Raw genomic sequence first — 24,763 nt, forward strand, 5'->3', positions numbered from 1 at the left:
GTAAAACTGCAAATTTTTAATGATAGGATGGATAAACTGTAAAGCATTAACAAAGATAACTCTTGGTATTCAGTACAGGGTCAGCATCTCTGGCACTGCAACTCTCTACAGTTCTGCTGAAGTAGGTCCTTAAGAGATACACCAGTTAATAAGAAATTGTGTTTCTCTGATAGTCATTGATACAGTGAAGAAATTCATACTTTCTTATTGGGTCTAAATTGCTCTGACATCTTTCTAGTGCAACAGAAAGTGCTTTCCTGATTATGAAGATAGAAATTAAGAAGCACTTTTATTCATGAATGGTTTAAGAAATGTCCAGATGTTTTGTGTGAAGACATTTGATTTGGCACTTCTGGCAAATCCTGCTCCTAACAGAAAGGAGATGCAAAGCTCCTCCTGGATGGGAGCAGCCCTGGCTTTTGATTTAGTGAAGGATGTGATTATTTAATGAGATGCAGCATTCCAAGGATGTTTCTGAATACCACAACAAAGGTTGTGTCCAGTTGTTTAAGTATCTTTTTCATTTGCTTTCAATAATTTAGTCTCCTACTTTCTTGCCAGTTCTGATCAAAGCATTTTCCTGATAAATGCATTTCTTCTTATTTTGGTCTGTCTGTCTTCCAATCCAAATAACAAAAGAAGAGTATTGCTGATAGCTCTATGACTATTATTTTTTTAATTTTTTTTTTCTTTTTGTCTCCAGCAGGCCATCTGTGGACAAGAAAAAAGAGAAAAAATGAAATATTTATTTTTAATATTTTTCATGAATTTATTACCCCGGTATGCTGGGAAGTCTTTGAGAAAAGATGACAGTTACCCAAAAACATTTGAAGACATTAAAAATGAGATAGCTGGCTATAGCGATGTTGCTAAAGCTATTATTGATTTTGCTGTTCATGGAAAAGCTCAGAACAGGTCCTATGACAGATTAGCAGTTTTTGCTGATACCATAGGACCTAGACTCAGCGGTTCAAAAAATCTAGATGCAGCCATCAAGTATATGTTCAGGGCCCTGCAAGAAGACGGACTGGAAAATGTGCACCTGGAGCCTGTGAAAATACCACACTGGGAGAGAGGAGAAGAGTTTGCAATGATGCTGGAACCAAGGAATCACAGCATTGCTATTTTGGGGCTCGGGAGCAGCATTGCAACTCCTCCAGAAGGTAACTTTTGCTTTTGGAATTCAGTATCACTTGCTTTTTAACACCACACTGTATTATACCTCTAACAACTTCTTCTCTCAATGGACAAACAAGTTTTCTTCCCGCTATAATAGTTCTGCAAGAAAAGACGCTGGTTTTCTGTGTCTTTTCTGTATGACATGGCTGTGAATGATGCAGTTTGATATAATTTGGTTTGGTTGAACCAATCTGTAAAATTAGAGAATTCCTGAACTCGCCATTAAATCTATACTCTTTTGTTTAACACTGCTGAACCTAATTTGCAAAGACTCTGCTCCTCCGCTGAGGTTGCTCGACAGCTTCTTCTTGTGACCTGGGGTTTTCCAGCCCTTCTTTTTCTTTTTGGCCAGGGAAGTTCTCCATGGGGTGTTGAGTTCTGCTTTTCTTGCCATGCCCTGTCCTGGCAAGCTCAGCACTTCGCTCTGGCAGAAGACAAGGCAGCAGGACGAGGAGGAGAATCTCGTGCTGAGCTTGGAAAGCAGCAACCCCTCACTACGCATGGCAAATGGTATCTGTCCATTCCTTTCCCCACCTCTTCCCTCTTCTCTCCACTCACCATCTCATGCTCACCTTGGAAAACTCCTTGTTTCCCCTGTTGCTGAACTGTGTGTTGCCTTTTAGTGGATCATGTGTGATATGTTAATTCGGGAACAAGAATGATCATTAGCTGGGCTCAGCAAAATTCACGTGTTTTGAATATTAGCTTGCTTGCAAATGAAATGATATATAAGATTCTCTTGTTGTACATATTGACGTGGGGCTTTCTCAGGAGCGCTATTTTAAGGCCGGAAGACAACCTTCCTCTGTGACTGCTCTCCATAAATAACAACAGACTTACTCCAAGACCAGTTCAAAAGCATTCTTGTTCCTTTATGAGAAAATAAATTTAGTTTAGGAAATAAAAGGTAATGTGATACTTGTAATTTTTTTTATGAATTGTAAATTTTTGTGATAGTGAGCTTAGTATTTGAAATGAAACAAATACTGTATTAAAGCTGTTTTCTTTAGAAAAAATATATAGCCTTTCAAAACAAAAAATAAAACTGGGTAATTTAAGGTATGTTTGAAATAAATCTTACTCTGTTTGGGAAACTGCTACTTTAGATTTTTTTCTGAGGTACTTCTGTCGTATTGAGGTAAACGCATGCCTAAAATGCAAAACAACTAAACCCATTAATAATATCTGTTTATCCCATGATATGTCTAAGGCTTACTGTTTTGATATGAGAATATTTATAGCAAAAGTTAAACCTACAACTTATTTTGTATCCTTTCCAGTCCTATTCCAAGCTTCCCAAAAAGGAAGCTAAAATTAAAATGTTTTTTTTTGCTATTGAGCAAGTGTTACTGAACCTGGAAAGAGAACCGGCAATTTCATCTTGGCGAACATCTTCACATCCCAAGAAGTCTGCTTTTTACTTCCCTTTCTTAGCTGTGTAGTTATTTGCACTTGCCTTACTCCTAGGTTTGCCTTTTTTCATTTAGAGGGATACTGATCTGACATGTTTAAAAATGTTCACAGTTGGCTAATCATGTCCTTTTTCATTGTAAGGATCTTATTATACCGACAATTGAATAGTTGGGCTAGTACCTGTAGCTGGTGGTTTCTTGGAAGATAAGATTGTATTATCCAGTGCTGGTTTGTACTGAGTAATGTTCAAAAAAACCACATTATTCTTCCTCACCTTTTTACTTTCCTCTGAGATCTGCCGTGTTTCTGAAAAGATGTGTGTGTTGGTGCTAGAAGACTGCATGGCAATGAGATGTCTCACAGAAGAGCGTGTAGTTTCTCACACTTGGTGGAATCATTTTGATTAAATTGCTTACCTTCTGACTTAAAATCTCTCCTGCTGTTCGTGGCTGTTAACAATTTTTGCTGGTCTCATCTTGCTCTGTGCAAGCTGTGACAGATTTTCGTGCTGGAAGAGGTTATGTGGGGTAGCTGGTCCCTGGTGAGTTTTTGGCTCTCGTTCTTCCGATGGCTGGACCGGCCGCCTGGCTGACGGAAATGCCTGGTGAGAGCGCTCGTCACCAGCCTCTCCGGGCAAGAGAACTGCAAGGTGTGCTGCTCAGAAAAGCTCCTGTCCTAAAACTCATACTCATCCCAAGCACGGAATAAAAAACATGTGTGGTTAACCTCTTGAAACCACTGCCTCATCACTTCTGAGGAATTCATTCCTAGATCCGCTCCCACTGCTCTAACCAGCAATTGTCACTGTGCCCTATTCCTGAAAAAAAGGCATAGACAGCTGCCCTAAATCACATTGGAAATATTTGAACAATTTCCCTCAGTGAGGGAATATCGGCAGTTCTGATTTGTCTTGTTTTAGCCAAGAAGCTGTGGGAGTGTGAGTCATCCCGTAATCAAAATAATTCAACTCAATATTGAGGTGCTTGATGCTGGTTCTCCTGGCATTGCACTGCTGTTGCTGCACGGGATCAACCTGGGAAGATCTACTGCTGCCGTGCAGAGATTTGCCAGAAGGACACATTAAAGGTCAAGGACTGGCTTTTGGATATTGGCTCCATGAATCTGGCCATTGGCACCTGGGTTCTGCCCAGGGACAGAGACACCCTTCAGAGCTGCCTTTAAAGTGGAATGTGCAGGTAATTCCTGAAGGTATTTGGTATTAACTTGATAGTTATTGCGCCTTTAAATCAGTGTTCCTGTCAGGATACATTTTGGACCCCTTATTTTATGAACCACTGGCTCTGTAGAGCTCTGACAGATCCCTTCCTTGACACTACTGATGCCTCCTTAGAGCCAGAGGACAGCACTGGCTGCACTTTTTGTCTTTTAAGGTCTAGAGGTGGGGTTAAGATGAGAGGGGGTGATTCCCCCATCCCAGCAGGAGGTACAAGAGACCATTTCTTGCTTTCTCATCCTCTCAGTTATGTCCTGTATTCCTCCCTTCCCATTATGTGCCACCAGGCTTGAGACCTGATGACCTAAGAAAATAGGAAGCATTGGCAGAAACTTAAAATGTTGCTTCTCTCTGGATGTGCTTAGTGCTTCATGCTGGACTTGGTAACCGGCAGTGCCCTCACAGCTCCTCCTGGAGCTCAGCTCCCCAGGCTAGTGCTCTGGAGGGCTCTTTGTTAACATGGCGATAGCTTAACAGTAGTTAGAAACCTGGTTTGGATGTTGGAAATTCAGGGTTTATTCGGTTTGTTTTCCCTTCTATCCCTGGAAATTCCAACCAGTGTTTCCTAAGAGTGACCCAATGGTCACACTGAGGCTGTTCGCTTTCCATTTCAGCATACGCCATGCGAGTGTGGAAAGAAATGTGTGATCCTTTTGGGGCAGGAACAGGAAGCCCTATATAGTAGCAGTATTTTTCCTGTGAAGCCTGAGCCAGCATTGACTCCAGGATACAAGGAGTATCTCTTCCTTCTGTCTATCTAACCCATGCCTATGGGGTTGAAAACCTTATGGGACACAGATAGAACTTTGCCCATTTATTGGATTTGCTGTGATTTGCCCACTTTGGTCAGATACGAGGTTGGCATAGAGCTGGTTGGCTAACTCGAGGTTGGAGCAGTTCTTCTGATGATAAGGCAGGAGGCTTTTCGGTACCTTGTGATCTTGTGGATAAAATCCACATTTTCCTATTTTCTTCTTTGGGACTGGGCGACGTGCCAGGATGTCAAGTTTCCAGATTCAGTCTGATTTACACAGTAAAAAGGGGCAAGCACAGAAAAGATTATTTTTTTTATTGAAGAGGAATAAAACGTTTTCCCTTTCAGTGTGTCCCAAGATTTGAAGGTGTTGGGTCAAAGAGAACGTTTTCACTTCCTTTGATCTCCTTACAAGGAGGGAGTAACTTTCACGCCTGTCTTAGTGAGACAGAGAAGAGAAACAGGAAACGCAGAGTGACCTGGCTTTGCAGAAGTCAGCAGAGATTGAAAATGGTCACTACCTCAGAGAAATGGATTCCTAGGTAAAAAAACAGGACTGAATGTTACGTAGTGCTCAGTTTAGGGACTTGACAATCTGGAGGTTTACCATATTTAGTCAATGTCCTCGTCTCATTTGCAGTGTTTCAACATTGGCAAAACATACAGATATATATAGAGAGACTGTGTTGATTTCTGGTAGTACTGATTATATCCCCCAAATTCTGAGAAAAATAGAGATAATTGTTGCTTTGAGAATCCCATAATTGAAGGAAAGTAGTAGTTTAGCAGATGTTTGACCATAAAGTATCAAAGAATTCATATTTTTTGCATGTGTTTTAAAATGCATTTTTTTTCCCCAGATGGGTGACCCTGCCCTGTCATTTTAAAGAAACACTGACAAGTAGAACAAGCCCCAGAATGCAGCCTGCCCAAAATGTCTCCTTGAAAAAGGAACCGTCTCTGGTTTCTATGTACTGTTTGTTGCATTGAAACTGAAATAATATAAATATGAAGATTGTGTATTGGCAGACTTTTCCCTAGTTTTTGTGTTTGAATCATGGGCTTTTTTGTTTAACTATCAACAACATTTGGTCCAGTCTTGCTCTTATAGAAGGTGGTGGGAGTTTTGCCACTTAGATAATATGAAAACAGTTCCAGCCTGTTATTTATAAAATGGGTATGATTTGTGTCTCAAAGCTGTTGAAGGCATGTGCCATAGGCTCAGTCTTGTGAAGCCTAGGATGCTGCTGAAATAAGTGGTCTGGCCCCAGTCCTGGTTGATGTATATTTCTCCAGTGTTGACCCTCCATTTTTACTTTCTCCATGGTGAAGTGGATTAGGACGTTTATCTAGATTAACAAAAGGCCAACGAAAAAGTTAAGTTTCATGTGTATCAGCGGAATTACCCTTGAATTGCCAGCATCTTTGGATCATTACTGACCTACTGGGAGAGAAGGTGATCCTTCTGGAGGGATTAGGGTAGCCCCAAGGGGTTCAATGCTAAGAACAGGGGTGGGAGAGAGTCACAGGCATGAGAGCACAGTGCAAGGGCCCCCGTCTTCATTGGATCCCTCTTTTCCTAAGCGTGAGGAGGTACTGATTCACATCTTGAGACCATGAGCCTCAGTGTTGTGTGCCTGGATTGTTATTACTTAGAGCAGTGCTGCTTGTGGTATGATAATAATGCTACTGTTTTTCTTGGAATGTAAAAGATGACGTCCATGAAGGACCTCAGACGCTGTGGTGTTCATTGGCCCAGTATCTGGGCAAAAAGTTAGTTCAGTGGCATTTCAAAGACACAGGGAGCAGGAATAGCTGTGTGGCTTTGAGGTGGACATGCTGTCTGGGAAGGACATGGGTTCCAGTCACTACTTTCAGGAATGTCCAAGTGAATTATATGGCTTGGCAACAGAGAATATTGAATTTTCAGGTCTTGGCCCTTTTCATTGTCACTGTGTTGAGTGTGTTTTCCCCACGGATGGTAAACCCAGGCTGAAGCTCCTGCCTCACTCTAGTGGAGGCAGGATTCAAACATGATTTTCTGCATGTGGGGGGGATGCATGTACAGCTGGGTGACACTGTCACCTTCCCTCACAGGGGACAGCTTGCAGTGATTGGCATCTTGACTTGCTAAGGAGGGAAAGGTTACCCTCAGTACTTCCTGCCTTGGACACCTGTGTGCTCCGAAACTGGATTTTCTGGATCCAGTGCTCGGGTGCCTGATTCTCCCCAGGCATTGCACAGCAAGCCTGTGTCCTGTGCAGGTCTGCTCCTGGGAGAACCGGACCTGTTGCCCTGCTCTTTTGGCATCCAAGGCTTTGTACTGGAAGTCGGGTCCAACCCCCTTGCTGCTAGGATTTGCTGCTGCACAGTAAACTACATGTTACTGAAACCAAATTGTTCTAATGAAATCCAGTACTTGCTGGAAATTGTAAGTCATATTTGTCGAAAATTTAACTATTATGTAGTGTTTATTTTTCTCTGTGTTCTTCTTAAAGAGCGGAGTAATAAGTTTAGTCTCTGTGCCATGCATCAGAGCTGAATAGCCTCATATCCTTTTGGATAACTCTCCCATGTAATTTTAGTTTCATGAAGTAATTCTCTTTGCTGTTCCACAGGGTAGGTGAGGTCACATTTTCCAGAAGTATATTCAGATTTTACAAAATCTTTCTTCCTGATAAAAGCCCTCTTTGTCGTTTCGCAGTTCCCCTAAAATATTTTATCTTTTCTTCATATTATAATTCTTACATCAATATATATTGATATGTGATGATAGAGCAAATGTGTTTCTAGGTGTTAAAGTATTTTAAATTTTCAGTACATGCTAATAATTTTTGAGAGAGAAAAAAAATAAGTGATGATATGAATCTTTCATCTGCTTCAGCCTGACACCAAGCCTTAATTTGATGAGTTCATTATGGACCCAGAATTTGGATTTTTTTTTTCTGAAAACCTTTGTTGAATTACATGGGGCACTGGGGGAAAGCTGAACTAATTCCTAGAGAGACCTGAAAAGCGAAATGTTTTTAAAAGAGGTAAGGGAGAAGTTGAGGGGAAGGAGGTTTTCAGGGCTGATTTTAGAGGGTGCTGAACCTAAGTAGGATATAATGCCAGGTCCCTAATCTTTGCTTAGCTTTCAAGAATATATTTGCCTTTTCTCTCTACTTCCCAAAACCTTATTTTCTTTGACCTGTCCCAACAACTCCCTTTCTTCCCTATTTTCATACATAGATACCTTTTTCTGTGTTGCATGCTTCATCTTTTTACGTCCTCATCTGTGGTATGACCCTGGCACATGATCTGGTTCTGTGCAGGGTGATGTGGCATCCAGGGTCCAACACTGCCATGTTTAGCAGAGAACTGCACATCCCAGCTGCTACCTTTTAATTTTGTATGTGCAGCTCTTTCCCATGACCCATGCAAAAAAATGTGAAGGTTCTCTGTTACTCTGGGAAAGAAGCTGCTTTGCAAATAGACACAAGGCAGTCCAGGTGGGCCATTTCTGAAAGAAGCAGAGGGACGGTCCTTTTATCCTGGGGAGATGGTTGTGTCTGAAGGACAACTGGATTAACCAGGCTGAGGTCAGAAAAGCCTGGGGTTATCACATGCATGTGCTTAATGTCATCATGGAACACAGTATACCTTGATGCGGCAGCTTCCAGGATAAATTAGCTTTGTGGGAGAGCTGAGGTGGAAATGGAGAAATCTGAGAAGTGGCAGCCATCCAGTAGACAAGAACCCAAGGGAATCAATGTGATCTGATGTTCTGCGAGGCAGAGCTGCGATCATCGGGTAGGCTTCATGCAGTGCTTTCGTGGTGTGCTGCTGCTCCTACTCTGTCTTCTTCCTACCATGAAGAAATGCCTTGATTTCCTGCTTCTGGTATCCTGATACCTGGTTCTGATGAATGGAGAGGCACCACTCTCTCTCCCTCTTGCTCTCATGATTGCAGAGGCTGGAACATGTTTCAGATACATTCTTCTGCAGTTTCAAAATCTACCCCAATACCAGAACAATTAGATGTGTTGTTGACTTTTTGTGTTGATATTTTAGGCAGTATTTTATGCTTAGGATGCAAAAATCTTCAATATAAAGCACACACGAAAGTTTAGCAGAGACTTAGTTCATGTAGTTTCCAGCTTTATTGTGTCTAGACCTAAAAGTACCATATTTTGTTTTAAGAGAGAATTGCCTTGCCCATCACATTATTTATTTGACAGTGGCAGCTTCAATGCATGGGGATCAGCAGCATTGCTGTTCCATAGCATGATTTGTAAGAGAAACTGTAATTCTTATGTTAGCACAGTGTGAAGTCAATGAAGTTTGGAAGGTGTGTAGGGGTGAGTTGTTCACTTGCTGTTACTGAAAAGATTTGTGGTCAAATTAATGATGGCTGCATTTCATTTTGTAACTACATCTCCAAAAGACTGTTGCTTTTAACTGAATGACAACAATAAGACTGGGTGGAAAAAAGAAGAGAGTAAGGCCATAATTGAGTAGTCAGAAAATAGGTATTGAGTAAGATTAAACAGCATGCAAATGGTATTTCTTCCTGGCCTTGCTAAATTCTTTTAATACAACATTTGATTGTAACTGACTAGGTTGCATTTCTATGTGTTTATGAGGTGAGTGTTCTAGGATAGTCTCTGTTGTTTTTTATTTATTACTAAGTTCTCAAATCTCAGGGATTCCTGGTACTCAATATGGTAAAGTCTTGCCACATCTTTCCCTTGTGTGGCCAGGAACAGCAACAATATTCTGTATGAAGTTTCCTTGATATTTTAAGAGATTCATCACTTTTAAAAATCTAGGAGTAGGGTGGATTTTTTTTTTGTTCTTCTTACCCTTCTCTGAAACCTGTTACTGACACAGACAGATGCATAGCTCCAGATACTAAAATGGCTTAAATGTTTGCTGCATTTAATCTTGGGGAGATAAGTTATCTTTGAGCCAATCTAGTGGCATGATTGCTGGCAGGTAAGGAGGTCACTCTCCAGACAGAGTTGTTCATGCCAAGAATCAGACTTATGATGTACAGTGATGTTGCAGACAGCTGATTTACAGGTGCTTTTATATATATAGATATATGTATAAAGTTGAATTTTCTGTAGCTAATAAAGAGTAACTGTAATCACTTACTGAATCCTGCCTTCATCCTGCCTGTGACAGATTTTAGACTTTGCTAATCCATACCATGCCATTTATGTCAACTGGCAGTGTCATCATCAAAGTTGTGGCATATCCAAGTGTTTAGATAGAAACGTACACTTTTGTGTACAGAGGACTTTGTAATATATAATTTTGTTGGTAAATTGTCTGCTTGTTTCCACCGTTAACACCCTTCTTGTACCTCAATTCTCAGAAACGGCAGGGTACAATTTACTGTTTAAGATGAGAAATGAGAAGAAACCCATAGTACTACCTCGATTCTTTTGCTCACTAGCCCTCTGCAACAATACGTATAGTGTTTCACATGGTGAGAACAAATAAACGGTCTTCAGTTTCATAGAGTCAGCCAAGTTTATCATGTTTGTAATTCTGTCTTCTACGCTTCATGCCCTTTACTTAGCTAATTCACCGAATGCTCTGTATTCACCTCTTGGACTGCAGGGGTTATAATCTTTATATCTTGCTTAAGTAAACAGGCAATCCGGCTCCCTTCGTACATGGATTACATTCTGTTCAATAACACACAGTCAACTTCTGGGGTAAGATAATGACAGGAGTAAGAAAGAGATAGATAGAACAGCTTTTGACATGGGAAGCAGAGCCTCGAGGCACTGAATTGGTAGGAGATATTAGGGGTAGAGGTCGGTTAATTTGCTTAAAGGCTCAATAAGGTGAGGCGTTTCCCATTTTGAAGAGGAGAAACTCATTCCCCTTAGACTGGTAAACTGTTGAGTTTTTCGTTTCATTTCTCCCTTTCCACAGGAGGTCTTGGGGTGGTTTTGTATGTGTGTCCACATATTTGTTTAAGATAAACATTGCTCTTGTCACTCAATAGATGAGACCAAAATGGTATAAAATGGAACTAAAATGCAAATGAGATGTTGAATTAGACAGAAGTTACACAAGAGGGAAGTGATTAATGCTTTATGTGCACTGTGCTGCCATTAAGTTAAACTTGAAGAGAGAACCTTTGTTTTGTTTTGTCAAAGGATGGCTTTATTTAGCTTCTTTGGGAACATTCAAAAGTAGAGATACTGGGCTGGAGTTTGGAGCTCTGCTTTCTTTTCCTTGGCTTTAATTCCCGCAAAGCTCACTGTACGAACTCCTGATGCCTGTCATCTAGGGAGGGCGATAAATGTACTTCTCTAAGATACTTCTTAGGGATTATAGATAGTTGTTAGCTGTGTTTCGAATTCTTTAAAAATCATCCAGAGTTGGTGTTTGTCCATTAATGCAGTAATGCCAAGAAGAGTTACATTCCTCGCTTCCCAGTCACTAATACAACGTGTGCCCTTCCTGTGCCTGCTGCATGGTCCAAGCGGAGCCCTGCAGAGAGCTAATATGAAATACGAATTGCAGTATCAGCCTCCTGAGACCATGACTTTTCTTGTGGAAAATGAAATTTTGCAGATACCTGGCTTTATTTCCAGTGGCATGGTTCCATAGCCAGAATGATGTGTGGCTGGGATGCTCCTTAGATAGGCAGCTGAACCTGCAGTTCATTAGAAACAGCTGGAGTCCGTTACCGTGCTCACCTACCTGCCAACAACAACTAGTAAAATTTGAAGGTGATTCTCTGGTCTGTGCCTCTTTCTGTAAAGTTAAGAAGCTGAATAGTTATTCAGTTAAAATTTTTACACTATGTTAGTTCTGTAGCTAAAACTCACAGGCTTTTGTTGTAGGAGTAGATGTCTCTTGCTCTCTGTCCTGGTTTGAGGTGCATTCTTAAGAAACCAAACCTTTTTTGTGAAACAGTTTCTTTAAGGTTTTGAAGTGTACTACAGTTTGATCTTAAAGAAGCCGTGAGCCTAGATACACTGGTGCTGGGAGAGATGATCTTCCTATTTTTCTATTAGTTTTTTTCATGTATTAGAGTCTCAAACACAAGCCTTTAAAATCTTCAAATAATTTTTGTGCCAAAAAAAAAAAGACTTTCAAGGAGAAACATTTTCTTCTTAAAAACATGTTAGTTTGACTTCTTCGACAGACCCTTACTAGACATTTGTTATTATTTTTAGTTTTCATTCATGTATTTTGTTGCATTTAGGTGAAACATACAACACTAAAATTTCAGGCATCCATTACTACCCATATTGTTAACCAGTTTCTACTTATCTCTGTAACCAATTAAAATAACTGGGTTTTAAGCATAGTGGTCATATTAATGAATTCTTAAATGCTGTAAAATATACTTCCTCAATGTTCTAAAAAAGTTAGAGAATCTGGGTTTGGGAAAAATTACTTGTCTATAAAATCCTTTGTTTTTTCAAACAAGATAATACAGCAATTTAAAACTATTCCAACTATTAAAAACAAAGAGCTGGGTGGGATCTAACTTATGTGTCAGTAGTTCTGCAGAAGTACCTGCCTGTGTTTTCTGTTAATATCTGGCAAGGATGGGTATCTGGGAAAACTCCCAGAGGAGAGGGACGTCCAATATAGTTGTCATAGTCTCCCAAATGATTTTTTTTTTTTGTTTAATTTATAAGCATACTGCAAATTTCATTGAAGCTGTAAATTTTTAATTTTGTTTCATTTATGGATTAAATAATTTTATGTGTTTCAGTCTAAAAATATGTGCTTCCAGTTGTCTTATGTTAAGCTAAGTTGTTTAGCAACATATCAAAACAATTCCATGAAAAGATTACTATCTTTTTTTATTAATCCCATAGGCAGCTTTTGCAAATGTTTTTGTACTACAAATGACTGCAGCGAGGCATTAAAGCACATGCAGAGAACAGAATTCCCCCTGTGTATCCTTCTTGCCGTTCAAGTTACGTTTTAATACCAACCTCATCGCATGGTTTAGAGAACTATGTGTACTTGGTTCAGGGTGCTGTTACAGCTATTTAGTACCAATAACTGATGAAGAGTTTTACATAGTCTTCCTTTTCCAGTAAGAAGTTAAATCTGATTTCCTGTGTTCTGCCCAGTCCATGCTTTTCTGTCAGTTAAAATTCGCTTTAGGAGAGTTGTAGGAAAGCAATGTTAAAACCACTGTAATATTTTCTTTCAGGAATTACGGCGGAAGTCATAGTGGTAGCCTCTTTTGATGAACTGCACAAAAGGGCTCAGGAGGCCAAGGGGAAGATTGTTGTCTACAACGAACCTTTCATCAGTTATGGTGAAACGGTGCGATACAGATCACAGGGAGCAGTGGAAGCTGCTAAAGTTGGAGCAGTGGCATCCCTCATTAGATCCATTGCTTCTTTTTCTATTCATAGGTAAGTATTTTTCTCTTTTCTCCCTCTGACTCACATTTCAGCCATTAATTCACGTGTCATTTCTGGGCAGGCATTTTTGTTCACTATGACTTAAACGTTGCCAGCTATGAGTGGGTGTTCGGGTTTTGAAACTGTTGGCTGCACAATAGTTCTTTTCCCCTGTGCTTTGTCATTTTTTCAAAATGTTTTCATTTTTTGTTAACGATCCAAATTTTGTATGATATTTGTTTTAAAAAACTTTCTTCATTGTCAAGGCTACCGTAAATATTCTGAGATCAACCAAAATCAACTGCCTTTGGTGACAAAATGCACCAGACTGTTGGTGATGGTATGGACTGGTCATTCTGTCTATTTGACTAGAATGTAAGCGTACAGTTTTTATTGTATTGGTAGTTTTCCTGGCACGAGGCTGACTTGTTCTAGATGAAGGAGTAGTTTGCTTTGAACATAATTATTTTGAACACTATAGCAGTAGCGTTTCTAATTCTCCCTCTGCTTTTTAAGGTGGGTTGAAATAATTTCTTAATAATTAAATTTATTTAGATGTCTCGGTATGTTATTTCTTATATATAGTTTTTACATTTCTGAAATGAGTGTTTTTTGTTTTCTGTGAGATGGGTATTTTTCTAATACCTTTCTTTTTTTGGACAATATATATTCAGAGCAGTGCAGGCCATTTATTCCACCACCTTGTTGCCCAGTGACTATTTACCCACAGAGGAATCATCGGCAGTAGCTAAGCTGAGCCTGAATGTATGCCACATCATAAACTGGAGCTGTGTTCTGTTTGGATAACATCATGGTTTCTTTCTGATCTCTGCTCCTAGATTTTCTTTCCCTGTAAGTCCAGGCTAGGAAGTGGGAAGGGCTGGTGTGGCTTTGCACCTTGCTTGGGGCTGGGACTGGGAATTGGCTGGGACAGGCACTTGGACACACGCTTGGTTTCACCATTTCAGGCAAAACACAAGTGGTCACATCTCAGCAGTGCAAGCATCACCATTTTTGATGCTTCAAGAAGTTTGAGAAATGCAGTGATGCCAGCTAACTATTGGATCAGTGCAGAGGACAGCTCTGCTGCCAGCGTAGCTGCTTGTTAGCATTTTTATGTGCTCCATATTCCCCTAAAGAATCCAACATTACCGGTTTAAAATACTTTTTCAAAAGTAAAGTACTTTGAATTCAGATAGTATCCAAACTACATTACTATATTTCTTGATGCCCAACAGATGTAGCAATGTTTACAATATATTTTCTAATACTTTTCTAATAAATTTTATAATAATGATAATTTAATGATAGAGTCACAGTTAGTATCATCAAAGAATATTGCAATCTATAATCTGTTGATTATCTGAAAACTGGAAGAGGATCTGAACACTGATCTATCCCATCCTTAGTTCTGGTGCCCTGCAGAGGTGTTCATTTGAAAGAGATTCTTTGCATCTTCTGTTTGCCAGACTATTTATGGAAGTGTATTTTAACATGTAATGGAAAATTTACAGATGAGGAACAGAGGTGGAGACTGAACATAGTAAAGCCTGTTTATTAGGTCTGGGCACTGGCATTACAGCTATTTCAGAATTGCATGAAAAGAGAAGAGAAACAGATGCCAAATATATGTTTGTTTAGAAGTATTGAATCCTTAATTGAGGCTGGGAGCCAGGGTGTCATTCCCAAAAGCAATTTCAAATTTAGATGCTGCCAGGAAGCATTTTTTTCATGAAATGTACTTTCTGTCCTTTCTTCTTTCACCTTGGCTTAGAGGTTTTTTTGGGTGGGAGGAGGGATTGGTTAATCTGTTTTTTCCTGTATTAAGGGAGGTATTCAGCCCATCACTTCTGCCATTCCGTGATGCCTAGATATGGTTGTCTTGTTTCTAACAGAAAACAGGTATTGCTGTAGGCAGGCTGGATTTTCTTATCTCCATGCCTTCTCCTTTGTTTTCTCTTAATCAGCAGCTGTGTGTCTCCTTGTCTGTCCTACCAATGTGCTGTGCTGGATGGACTCTGTGCTGGATGTGGTGCTTCTTGTCAATCAGTGTCTGGGGTCCTGTTTGTTCAAGTCTCTTGCCTTCTGGATTGACTGATGGGAAATACTGTCGCTGCAGGGAGTAGTGTCTTAGAAGGGTGAGAGATGAAAGGTAAAAAGACTGAAAAGACAATAAAATACTTGTAAGTCTTGTGAAATTAAGTCTTGCATTCTTGCAGTTTGTATACTGCTGCTTTGTTGACCAGAACCTTTACTTCTTGGGCCTGTGTGTTTTTACATGTGCACCTATAATATGAATAACCGATAATGGGATTGTGGCAGTTCTCCAAAACATCCTGGAAACATCTTAGAAGAAAATATTCTTTTTCTGGTAGAGCACTGTCCCACTTTCCTCGTGAATGAAGGGTAAAGCATCACAATTTTCCCGAAGCTTTGATGTGGTGGGTTTTGGGGCTGGTTTTTTTTGGATTTTATTTTATTTTTTTTAAGATTTCAACCCCTTATGGACAGTGGGTCACTTACTGTTATTTGCTTACCCTATTTGCAACAGATTAAGCTGTCTGGAAACAATGGAAGCCACTTTGAGGTGTGATTTCCGGGTAATATTGATTGGCTAAAACTACGTACTTTCTAGTGGATGTTTTAGGCTTACTAGGGCTGATTATTAGAGCTTACTGACAAGCCAGAACTGGTAAAAATCACAACATGAATTCAATCAGTGTTCTCTTGCTGGCAGCTTGGTGGTTGTTCCTTGTTCCAGCAATGGCAAATGTCTGCCACATTGTCAAGGACAAAAAGTGTGAAGGGAACCTCTGAGCAGGGATTATGTGGACAGCTTATTTTTCTTTAAGGTATGGTAGGATAGCTGTGGCGTGAATGAAACTGCCTGGGGACTCGGGCGTCCAAACTCCAGATGAGGGCAAGAAGGGATGAATTTGAATATACTCAGGAAAAAATCACTGCTGTGTTTCTACTGGGGCTCATGCCAACTCGTCGGTAACAGTGAAGGATTTGAAGGATTTGTTGTTGAGTTTCAAGGAATGGATTCATTTACTTAGGAAAGAAATGGTGAGTAGGAAATAAAATTAGCAGTAGCATCTCCCTTGGCCTATGAAGAGGTGGCAGGATTGGTATTACCATGTTGTGTGGCAGTTGTGTCTTGTGGCATTGTCCTTGTGTTACAGTCAAAGAATTCTCTTTCTACTTTAGGGGTGTCATGTAAAGGTAAGTTTTGTTATTTAGGAGAAAGTCACTGTAACAGGTAGGTAATTTTCACTGCCCTCCACTCGACCGGTGTGTTTATGACAGCCTTTTCCCAGTAGCAGTTTCCTGAAGCACTGGCAGTTTGGTAGTGAAAACATTTGAATGTGGATGTTAGGAGTTAAGAGTAACAGAACTATTTTTAATGAAACTTCTCAAATAACATGTATTATTGTAATCAGTCAACAGTATGCCTACTATTTGGCTTTTTGGAGAAATCCGGATGTTGACTTTTTTTGCTTTAATAGCTTGACTGTGTGGTGATTAATGGTCTTGTACAAGTTAAAGTAATGCATACTTTTACTGTTGTGTACAATAAACTCATGGGTATTTCCCAGTTTGTAGTGGATGTATTTACAGCAAAAATACTCAATTTACAAGGCATGGTGGTTGTAATATGCTAGCCATAAGTCTGTTTTTTTCTTCCTAGCTGTAAATTTTTAGAACATTTTATAGATAAAAGGTATCCTTTAGTGATTGAAATCGTCCAGTATTTATCCTATGGTGACTGTACTCTTATGAATTTGAAACTATAAGTAAATCCTTCTGTTCCTCAAGAACCACAGATTCGATAGTCATAACGCTGTGTCTTGTAATGATGACCCATTTAAGGGCTCTAGAAAGAAGCCAGATAAGTGTTTTTAAAGTACTCAACAAGAAAGTTCCCCAGAATTCTCAGAGAAAAATGCCAAGAGCCCAATTATTATTTTTTTTAAAATCCTGCAGAACAATCTCTCCAGTAGATGAGAAATCCAACAGAGAACATATTACAAGGCCAAAATAGACCAACGAGGTCTCTGACCCAGTCTAGGGACTGTTAACAAGGACACATATTTGGTCAAGTTCTTCTCATTTTGGGCTCAATTCAGCATCTTATTCTTATCTGAAGTAAGTAATTTCCTTTACTTTCTCTCCCCTTCTTCAGGCTACAGATGGCCAAGACACAATGTCTGCTTGTGAACCTCTGGTAACTCTAATTAAAAGCTGTGTCTGGATGAAAGCTGAATTTGTGAGTGGCACAGTGCAACTCAAGATTTACAGCAGAGGTTGCATGGATAGCCTGAGTGGATGCATTTGTCACAATTAAGTGCAGGCATGCCAGGGCTGGAATATCATTTCATATAACATATGTGAATTCGAAAACTGTTACTTTTCCTTTATCTTAATTTCCCCTTTTTTTAACCTCACTTGGTTTATTTTCTTCTACCATGTATAGTCATGTATACTTTTGTGTATATACATTGTACTCTCAAAGTGCATTTTCTTTTCCTCTCCTGTTTTCCCTTTTATTCTTCACTGCTTTGTAATTCATTCCCTTCTCAATCTCGCTGGCAATGTATGTGAGTTGGTGTCATTTTTCAGCTCTCAAGTGCTAGCACAGTGATTTCTTCCCACATCACCTCTTCCTAATGCTTGGTCTGCTGCTTTTGGTGTCCCTGCCCAGGGCAGGGGGGTTGGAACTTTATGATCTTTAAGGTCCCTTCCAACTCTAACCATTCTATGATACAAGACTTGCCTGCTAAGGAGAGCTTCCTCCTGTCCCTAAAACTCCACGGCTAAGGAAAGCAGGGGCTTATTCCTGTCAGCAGTGGCAGACACACTCTTCTACTTGCTCTGCCAAGTTTTCTGAAATCTGGGATTGTACAGTAGTTTTGGTAGGATTTCTTTTTGCTTTTATTTGTTTTTTTCTTAATAGCAAAGAGTCTTTGACTTTAAAACTGTTTTGTCTTTGAAGTACTGCATCCTCTGGTTGTGTCATGGACCTTGAAGGCTCTTTTCCCTCCTTTTCTGCCCCTCCTTCCACAATGAATGCCAGTAGACCTAATTTTTTGCTACCATCTTAGGAGTCTTTCTTCCTATGACCCGTTCTGCTCTCCATAGAGGGGGAGCAGTGCCGTGCCCATGTGGTTTTGTATTTTAGCTGGTGAGTACTGGCTGAGACTTGTGTGGGAGCATGAGAGCTCTTTTAATATGGGTGTCAAAATAACCTGAGCCCGGCCTGGTCATGAGCTGTACATCAGGTCCCCGAGCATCTCTCTTGCTCTGTGTGCATGTGGTCTCGCTAAACAAAGCTGTATTCCCTTTCAGGTCAAGAGGGTGAGACAGGTCACTTTGTCCTAGAAAGATGCCCCTGCTGCCCATCAAATGGCCTCGACCATTTTATTTTTTTTTCTTCAGAAAAAAACCCTATTGACCTGTGTGTAAATTTCAAAAACTTCATCTACATTCTAAAATAATTCCAGGAGCTCTTCAGCTAGCCACTCCATTTTTACTGTCTATTTCATTTTGATTATTTAATAAACAGTGCAATTTCTGTGAAGGAGTGAGCCTATAGTAGCACAAAATAGGAATTAGGTTTGGTCACTTTTTCTTTAGTTCCGCTGTCTGTTGTAGTGTGGGACTGGTCATCCAGGTTGCTGCTCAACTTAAAAAATAGCTTTCCTCAGGCCTTTGATTTTAACTAAGATTGTTTGCTGCCTCTGGCACCCATTGAAAAGAAAAGAATGAAATTGGATTATATGTACAAGATGAAGTAGGAGTTTCTGCATAATTAGTTTTTTGTAAGTTTTTGCTTCACTTGCCTCTTTTTGCCCAAAACTCACACGCACCTTTTTCTGATCTGCCTGTAACACCCTGGTGACTACGTGATTTTCTGGGCTGCAGAAGCCGCGCAGCCTCAGTGGAGTATCTGGGCACCTTCAGGGACCAGCCTGGCTGATGCTCGTAGGATGCGAAGCTGGAGAGAAGGCGACACGTAACATCTCCGGCTGCATGTACAGGCTTAGCTTGTGTGAGCTGCTAGTGCCCTGGGTGCATTTCAATTTTGGTCCCCCTCTGCAAGTGCTGTGTCAATTCAGGAATTTTTGTGGATACTCTGGCTTTTGCCTTGTTAGCGGGTGTGGTATGTGAGTTAATTACCTGCAGTTCTGTTCAGTCTTTTCAGTTTTTTCTCTGCTTCTAATTAAGCTTGCCTTTGGCTCTCAGGTCTGCTGGGTTGGGATGTACCTTAGTCCCTCTGTAAACCTGCTTCCTTAGTTTTTGGTTAATGAAATAATCTTGTGTCTTACTTTCTTGGGATTAGGGAAGATATTTTACTGGTTGTCCAAACCTTTTCCTCTTTTAATTGCAGATCATTTTTACATCTTTCAAAACAAAAATCCTTGTGTGGCAGTGAAGTTTTTCCATCTGATGATATAATTAAAGTAAAAATAACTTTTTAAAAAAATAAAGCTGCAATTAAAAATGTGAGGTACAACAGCAGAGACTGAGCATGTGGTAGTGGCTGGGCAGTGTTTGGTCCACTTACTGAGCATCTTCTGGTTTAGTTTCACCAGAAAGGAATCTAGCATTGGTGCTCAGAGACTGCTCTGTGCTCGGGCAGCCAAGGGCTTTGGGAGGTTCACTTCAAAAGCTCATTCTTTAGTCAAACTAAAAGACTAATATGGACATACCACGTGAGACCTTTAAGGAAGTCACGTCATCTGTGTAATACCGTAAACTGTTTCTGGTGTAATTTCTATTGTAGTGGCCAGAGATGTGCCCTCTGGGACACGAAGATTCACTTCACCAGTGCAGGTTGTGGCTCTTTGATAATCAAGTGGCAATTCCAAGAGGAAGCGCAGGGACAGAGGCGAGACTTTCTGTAGGTCAGGGAAGACAAAGTTAGAGGTATTCACTGCATGTCAGCCAAGTAAGTCTCTTTGATGCTGACGTGTACATAAAATCAAGCATTATTATTATTATTGAAAACCTTTATGATAGAAATGGCTAAACAGATAGCCTCTTTGTCAAGAGAAAGCATTGCATAAGATCTGTTTTGAAGTGAGAGTTACTGGGTGAAGTTTCCAGAAATAATGTTTTTCAAAGGATGTCTGGGGCTCAAGACATTTCTCTGAGTGTAGAAGTAAGCTATTTCTATATTCCTTGGGTAAAAAATCTACTATATTTACCTTTTTTTTTTTTTTTTTTTTTCTATTTCATGTGACAGTGCTAAGCTGGTATCTGGAATTTTCCTTGACTGCTTGTAACGCTGTGTTCTTTGATCCTGGGGCATACTGTTACGAGCAGTGCCACCACTCCTACTTCCAGAGGGCTAGCTGTTGTTGCAAATACTGGAAATAAAGAGTTTTCCTGTATTGTGTGTGGTTCTGATGCCTTCGTTTTTTACTGGAGAAACTGTCTTTGCTCATTACCATTTTCCGGGGACAGAATACCTGTTCTTATTATTGCCTTCTGGTGGTTTTTTAAGTGGTTTTTTCCCTCCCTAGCATGTGAGTTCTATACACACAGGGTGAAGTGGTAAATGTGTGCTTTGAAAAGTTATTTTCTTTCAGTGGAGAGGAGAATGCAGTTGTGGTCAGGGTAGTTGAGAATTGATCTCTGAGGGAACTGGAAAACCGATGAACCTGATTCTCCCCTGCTTGATATTGTGTGTGCTCGCTTTTGACACTGCAGGATTTTTATAAAAAAAAAGTAATATCCTTCTGAGTAGGCAGCATCTTCTGTCCACTTTGTGCAAGCGTGGGGGAATGCACAAGGCATGGAGGCAACAGGAAGTTGGGTGATAGCTGTAGAGAAGTAATGCTGTAGCATAATTGAAGAAATCAGTAGGCAGCACTGATTATTTGTGAACACTTTTCACTTATGGGATTAGTATAACGGCAGGAATTGTTCATAAGAAACATCTCAACAAGAGACTGTCCTAAGGCAAGAGGATACAGCAATATTGTCTTCTGTTCTACTAAGGGACTAGGAAACAAGCATAAACCCCTTGTTTGTGGTGTAACAAGAGAAAATAAGAGGAAACCATGTTTTATAAGTCTCTGGTGAGCTCTTCGAAGATTCTAGTTATGTTTCATAGCACTATGCATGTTGTCTTACTGCCCTTAGAGATAAAAAATGGTGATGTGCTCTGGGATTTATTTTCTTTCCCTGCACTTGGGGGTTTTCCCTCCGGGATGTCTGTATGTTGTTGACTGACAATTTATTAATTTTTACTTTGCTTCCTGTGTTCCCTGAAGGCCAACATGCCAGACTACATTCTGCAGTGCAGTCTTTGTGCTTACTTTTGGGCGAATCCTAGCTGTCAGCAAGAGAACTTAGATGTCCTTAGAAAAAATGGAGCCTGAGCTTTAGGAAATGATTGTATCATACAGTGGGCTCTTGCTATTTGAGCAGTGATTAAGGAGTCAAATTTCAGGTAACTTCTTAATAGTGAGAAATCTGTAGATGATGTTTCTTAAGTCCCAATCTCTCTTTGGCTTTTGCCAAACTTGTTGGCGTTTTTTTTGCTTTGAACTACACAACTATTGGTTTGTGGTTTTTTTTTTTTTTCCAGTAGACAGGGTTTGATGTGACATCTGAAACCTCTGGGTAATTTAATACATCTGGCGTATTTGTTTTCTTACAAAGTCAGTAAAATGCTGGTGGGACTAACAAGGGCTTTCTCTACCTCCTCCTAGTTTTGGTTACTCCTGTTCAGGAACATGTTCATGTAATTGGGGAGAATTTAATACATTTAATGTCTAGTAAAATAAGCAGTGTCCTGTAATTTTGGTGGAGGCAGATAAAGGGCTAATAAAATCTTTGTCAATTGGCTTTGTTATCCAGAAAGATGTTGTGAGGATAACGGTCTATTTGAAATCCTTGCTTCCTTGCTAATAACTTCCCAAGGCAAACCTTTATCAATGTACTATTTGAGGTTTTTTCATTTCTTCTCTTCTGGCCCACCCACTCTCCTAACATCACTGACTCATGCATTTTGTTGGTGGCTAGATGGCCAGCCGTATGATGAATAACATGTCTTGACTCTGGTCTTATTCGGGTACCACGAGCACCCCCTGACTAGTGTTGGTAATATTCTGGAGTTAGTAAGATTTAAAGGAACAGTTTTGTTCTGCCTTTGCATGTATATAAAGATACTGAGCATATAAAACTGCCAAGTGTTGGGTTTCTTGTACTGATCTTTAAGGAGTTACAGCTGTGTTTGCTGTGGGTTGAGCACTGGGAACTTTAGCAGTTTTCCATGATTTCCTGTTTTGTCCTAATCAGCTCCGGCTTTCTTCGGTGCTGCCAGCCTCTTCTGAGTCTGTATGAGTTGCTGTGCCAACGAGAGTCCTCTTAGCAAGTTCAGAACCATCTGACATGACTGAAGAGCTTAATCTATCAATTGCAGGTTCTGCTGTAATGTTCTCTCAACGTTCAGTTTTCTTGATCACGCTGACAAGAAACGTCTCACTAGTATGTGGCAACCGTAAATGTAGAGGATTGAAGGAAAACCTGACAATGAATGAAAATGCAGACAAAGATTACAGAGAGGGATCTGAGTGATACAATGCCAATGAATTATTTTCACAAGTGGTGTATTTATTTTCAGCTGCTGATAAGATCTGAGAAGTATGTGGAATGTCATTTCATTTCTCTGTAATTCTCTGTGTTTTTTCTGTGTTAGGGCAGCATTGAGGACTTTATCTGGAGTGTTTGTCTCCAGAGCACATGGCTCTGGACAACTGGAAGTGATTAAACAGTACCAGACGTTTGTGCCAAAATGGTACAGAATTGGTGTTTGGGGTATCCTAGCCTAATAGTCTCCCTTTTTCATTAAAAAAAAAAAAAAAAAAAAAAAAAAAAAAGAGTAAAGGCTCTGTTTCTTGATGTATTCTAGGATTAACTCCATTAATTTCAAATTACACAACAACTCATTTTTTGATTTTGTTCCAGGCAACGCTGAAACATCTTGTACAGAGGTCTACTGTACAGATTCACCTGCCTATCCAATTTTATTATGTTCACATCTTATAATTGGTTTTCTGGTTTGTACTTCCCACTGAGTATTGCTTTTACTTCTTTATTACTCAAGGTGCTTTTTCAGAATCTATTTGGTATTGTTCTTAATCTGATGATGTTACTAAAAATTATCTATGCATTACGGAACGGTTTTAGCATATATATTAAAGTTTTATTTCTGAAACATGTTGCATCTGCTGTAAAACATCTGAAGTATTCTTTTCAAGGTTTACTGCTGATTTCCAAAAGTGAACACAGGTTTATGTATGAACTCTGGCTGGATTTGTGTGCTTCAGAATTTGTCTCATGCATAGAACAAAATGTTTTATTTTGATATGTAACCTTTTACTTATGTCACGTAAACCAAACAAGGTAGGTGCCATCTTAAAAAATATACTTAACGTGCTAGTCAACTGTTAATATCCTGATCTCCTGGGGTTTATGCTCCAGGCATGCAGAGGATTTGGAAATGTTAATTCCTCATTTTGTTTTGCCTTGTTTGCTTAAACGTGTGAGAAAATGTGTATGATTTGCTCCAACATGTTATGATTTCTCTTTACAAGAATGCTTGCATTGTTTTTCAGGGGGTAGGGAGCTCTCTCTTTTTTGACTTCCCACAGTCATGCGTGTGGTTTGTCCATATGGTAGGATATTTCTGTGTTATTTCATCAAATGTTGTCTTCACATAGGACGGCCTCACCCTGCTGTGTTAGCTCTACTGTGATGTATGTCAAGCATTTAAGTGTGATGAGCTAGACTTGTTTGTATGACGAAACCTCTTATTTATGGCACACAAATTTTGACTTGTGTTTTTAGGAAGTCAGGGCCAATTATTCCGCAGTTGTTGTTTAGAATTGTTTTCTAACGTAGCCTATTGTTGATGGCCAACAGTAATAATGGGCTCTTCCCTGGAGAAGTAATGTCTTGTGCCTTCTAAGTGTAACCATTTCAATTACTTTAATCCTTTTCTCCAGCTTTGTTTTCCCCTTCAAATCAAATCAGTCACCTGAGCCTCTCTTATCGTGTCCATCTTGTTGCATCAAATACTAATCCTTTGGTCTTGCCTGCAGGGTAGGGCTAAATGGTGGAAATCCTTCTCCATCTGGTTTATTAAATGGGAGGTGCCAACTCCTGTCTCTGCTCTGCCAGTGATGCCAGCTGTGATTACTTGCCTGTTGTCTTCTCCTTCAGGCACCTTATACTTTCTCTCATTTTGTTTCTACATTTAGGAGGATGGTGCAAACCTAAAGCCCTATCTTTGTTCTCCTCCAACTTTTCTTTTTAAATCTGACCTTTGGTTTGGTATTTATAGATCATTCCCATGTCACTGGGAAGGTGAATGGGGTCTGTGACTTCTGCTAAACTGTTTCACTGGTACCTTGCTCTCCTACTCACTGTCTGCATTCTTCCTGCACTGGCTGTCTAAAATGGGTATTGCAAATACTCTGTTTCACAGAGAGGATTGTCCTCAATATGTTTCTGTTCATTATTATTAAGCAAGGTTGAGCTTTGGCTGTGATTCCTGGATTTTAAATCCACTGTGGTCACAAAAGAAGGACATTTAGTCTAAGAATAAGAAACAGAAAGGAACCATGTCATTTCTGATTTCATTTTTGCTGTTTGGATTTTGTCACATTAGTTTGCTGGTGACTGTGAAGCACACAAAATATAGCTCAACAAGAGATGTTGAAACTATTGTACCATTTAGCTCTGGAAAATGCAGATTGATTCTAGACATTTGTGCACAGGGCAACA

At 39.9% G+C, this 24,763-nt stretch overlaps 1 protein-coding gene across 7 annotated transcripts in view; it reads left to right on the forward strand.

Annotated features, from left to right (window-relative positions):
• CPQ (carboxypeptidase Q) overlaps positions 1 to 24,763 on the forward strand; it is a 154,632-nt gene that overhangs the window by 20,902 nt on the left and 108,967 nt on the right. For 4 of the 7 annotated variants that reach the window (XM_014965147.1, XM_014965146.1, XM_014965151.1 and 1 more), the window contains 2 exons: positions 704 to 1,163; positions 12,766 to 12,973. In XM_014965147.1, the coding sequence (XP_014820633.1) occupies positions 737 to 1,163; positions 12,766 to 12,973 (635 nt within the window). In that variant the 5' untranslated portion in view covers positions 704 to 736. The remainder of the gene's footprint in view (positions 1 to 703; positions 1,164 to 12,765; positions 12,974 to 24,763) is intronic. The other 3 variants (XM_014965145.1, XM_014965148.1, XM_014965149.1) reach the window with 1 other exon arrangement.

Source organism: Calidris pugnax, unplaced genomic scaffold (assembly GCF_001431845.1).
Source record: "Calidris pugnax isolate Ruff unplaced genomic scaffold, ASM143184v1 scaffold41, whole genome shotgun sequence".
Classification (NCBI taxonomy): Eukaryota; Metazoa; Chordata; class Aves; order Charadriiformes; family Scolopacidae; genus Calidris; species Calidris pugnax.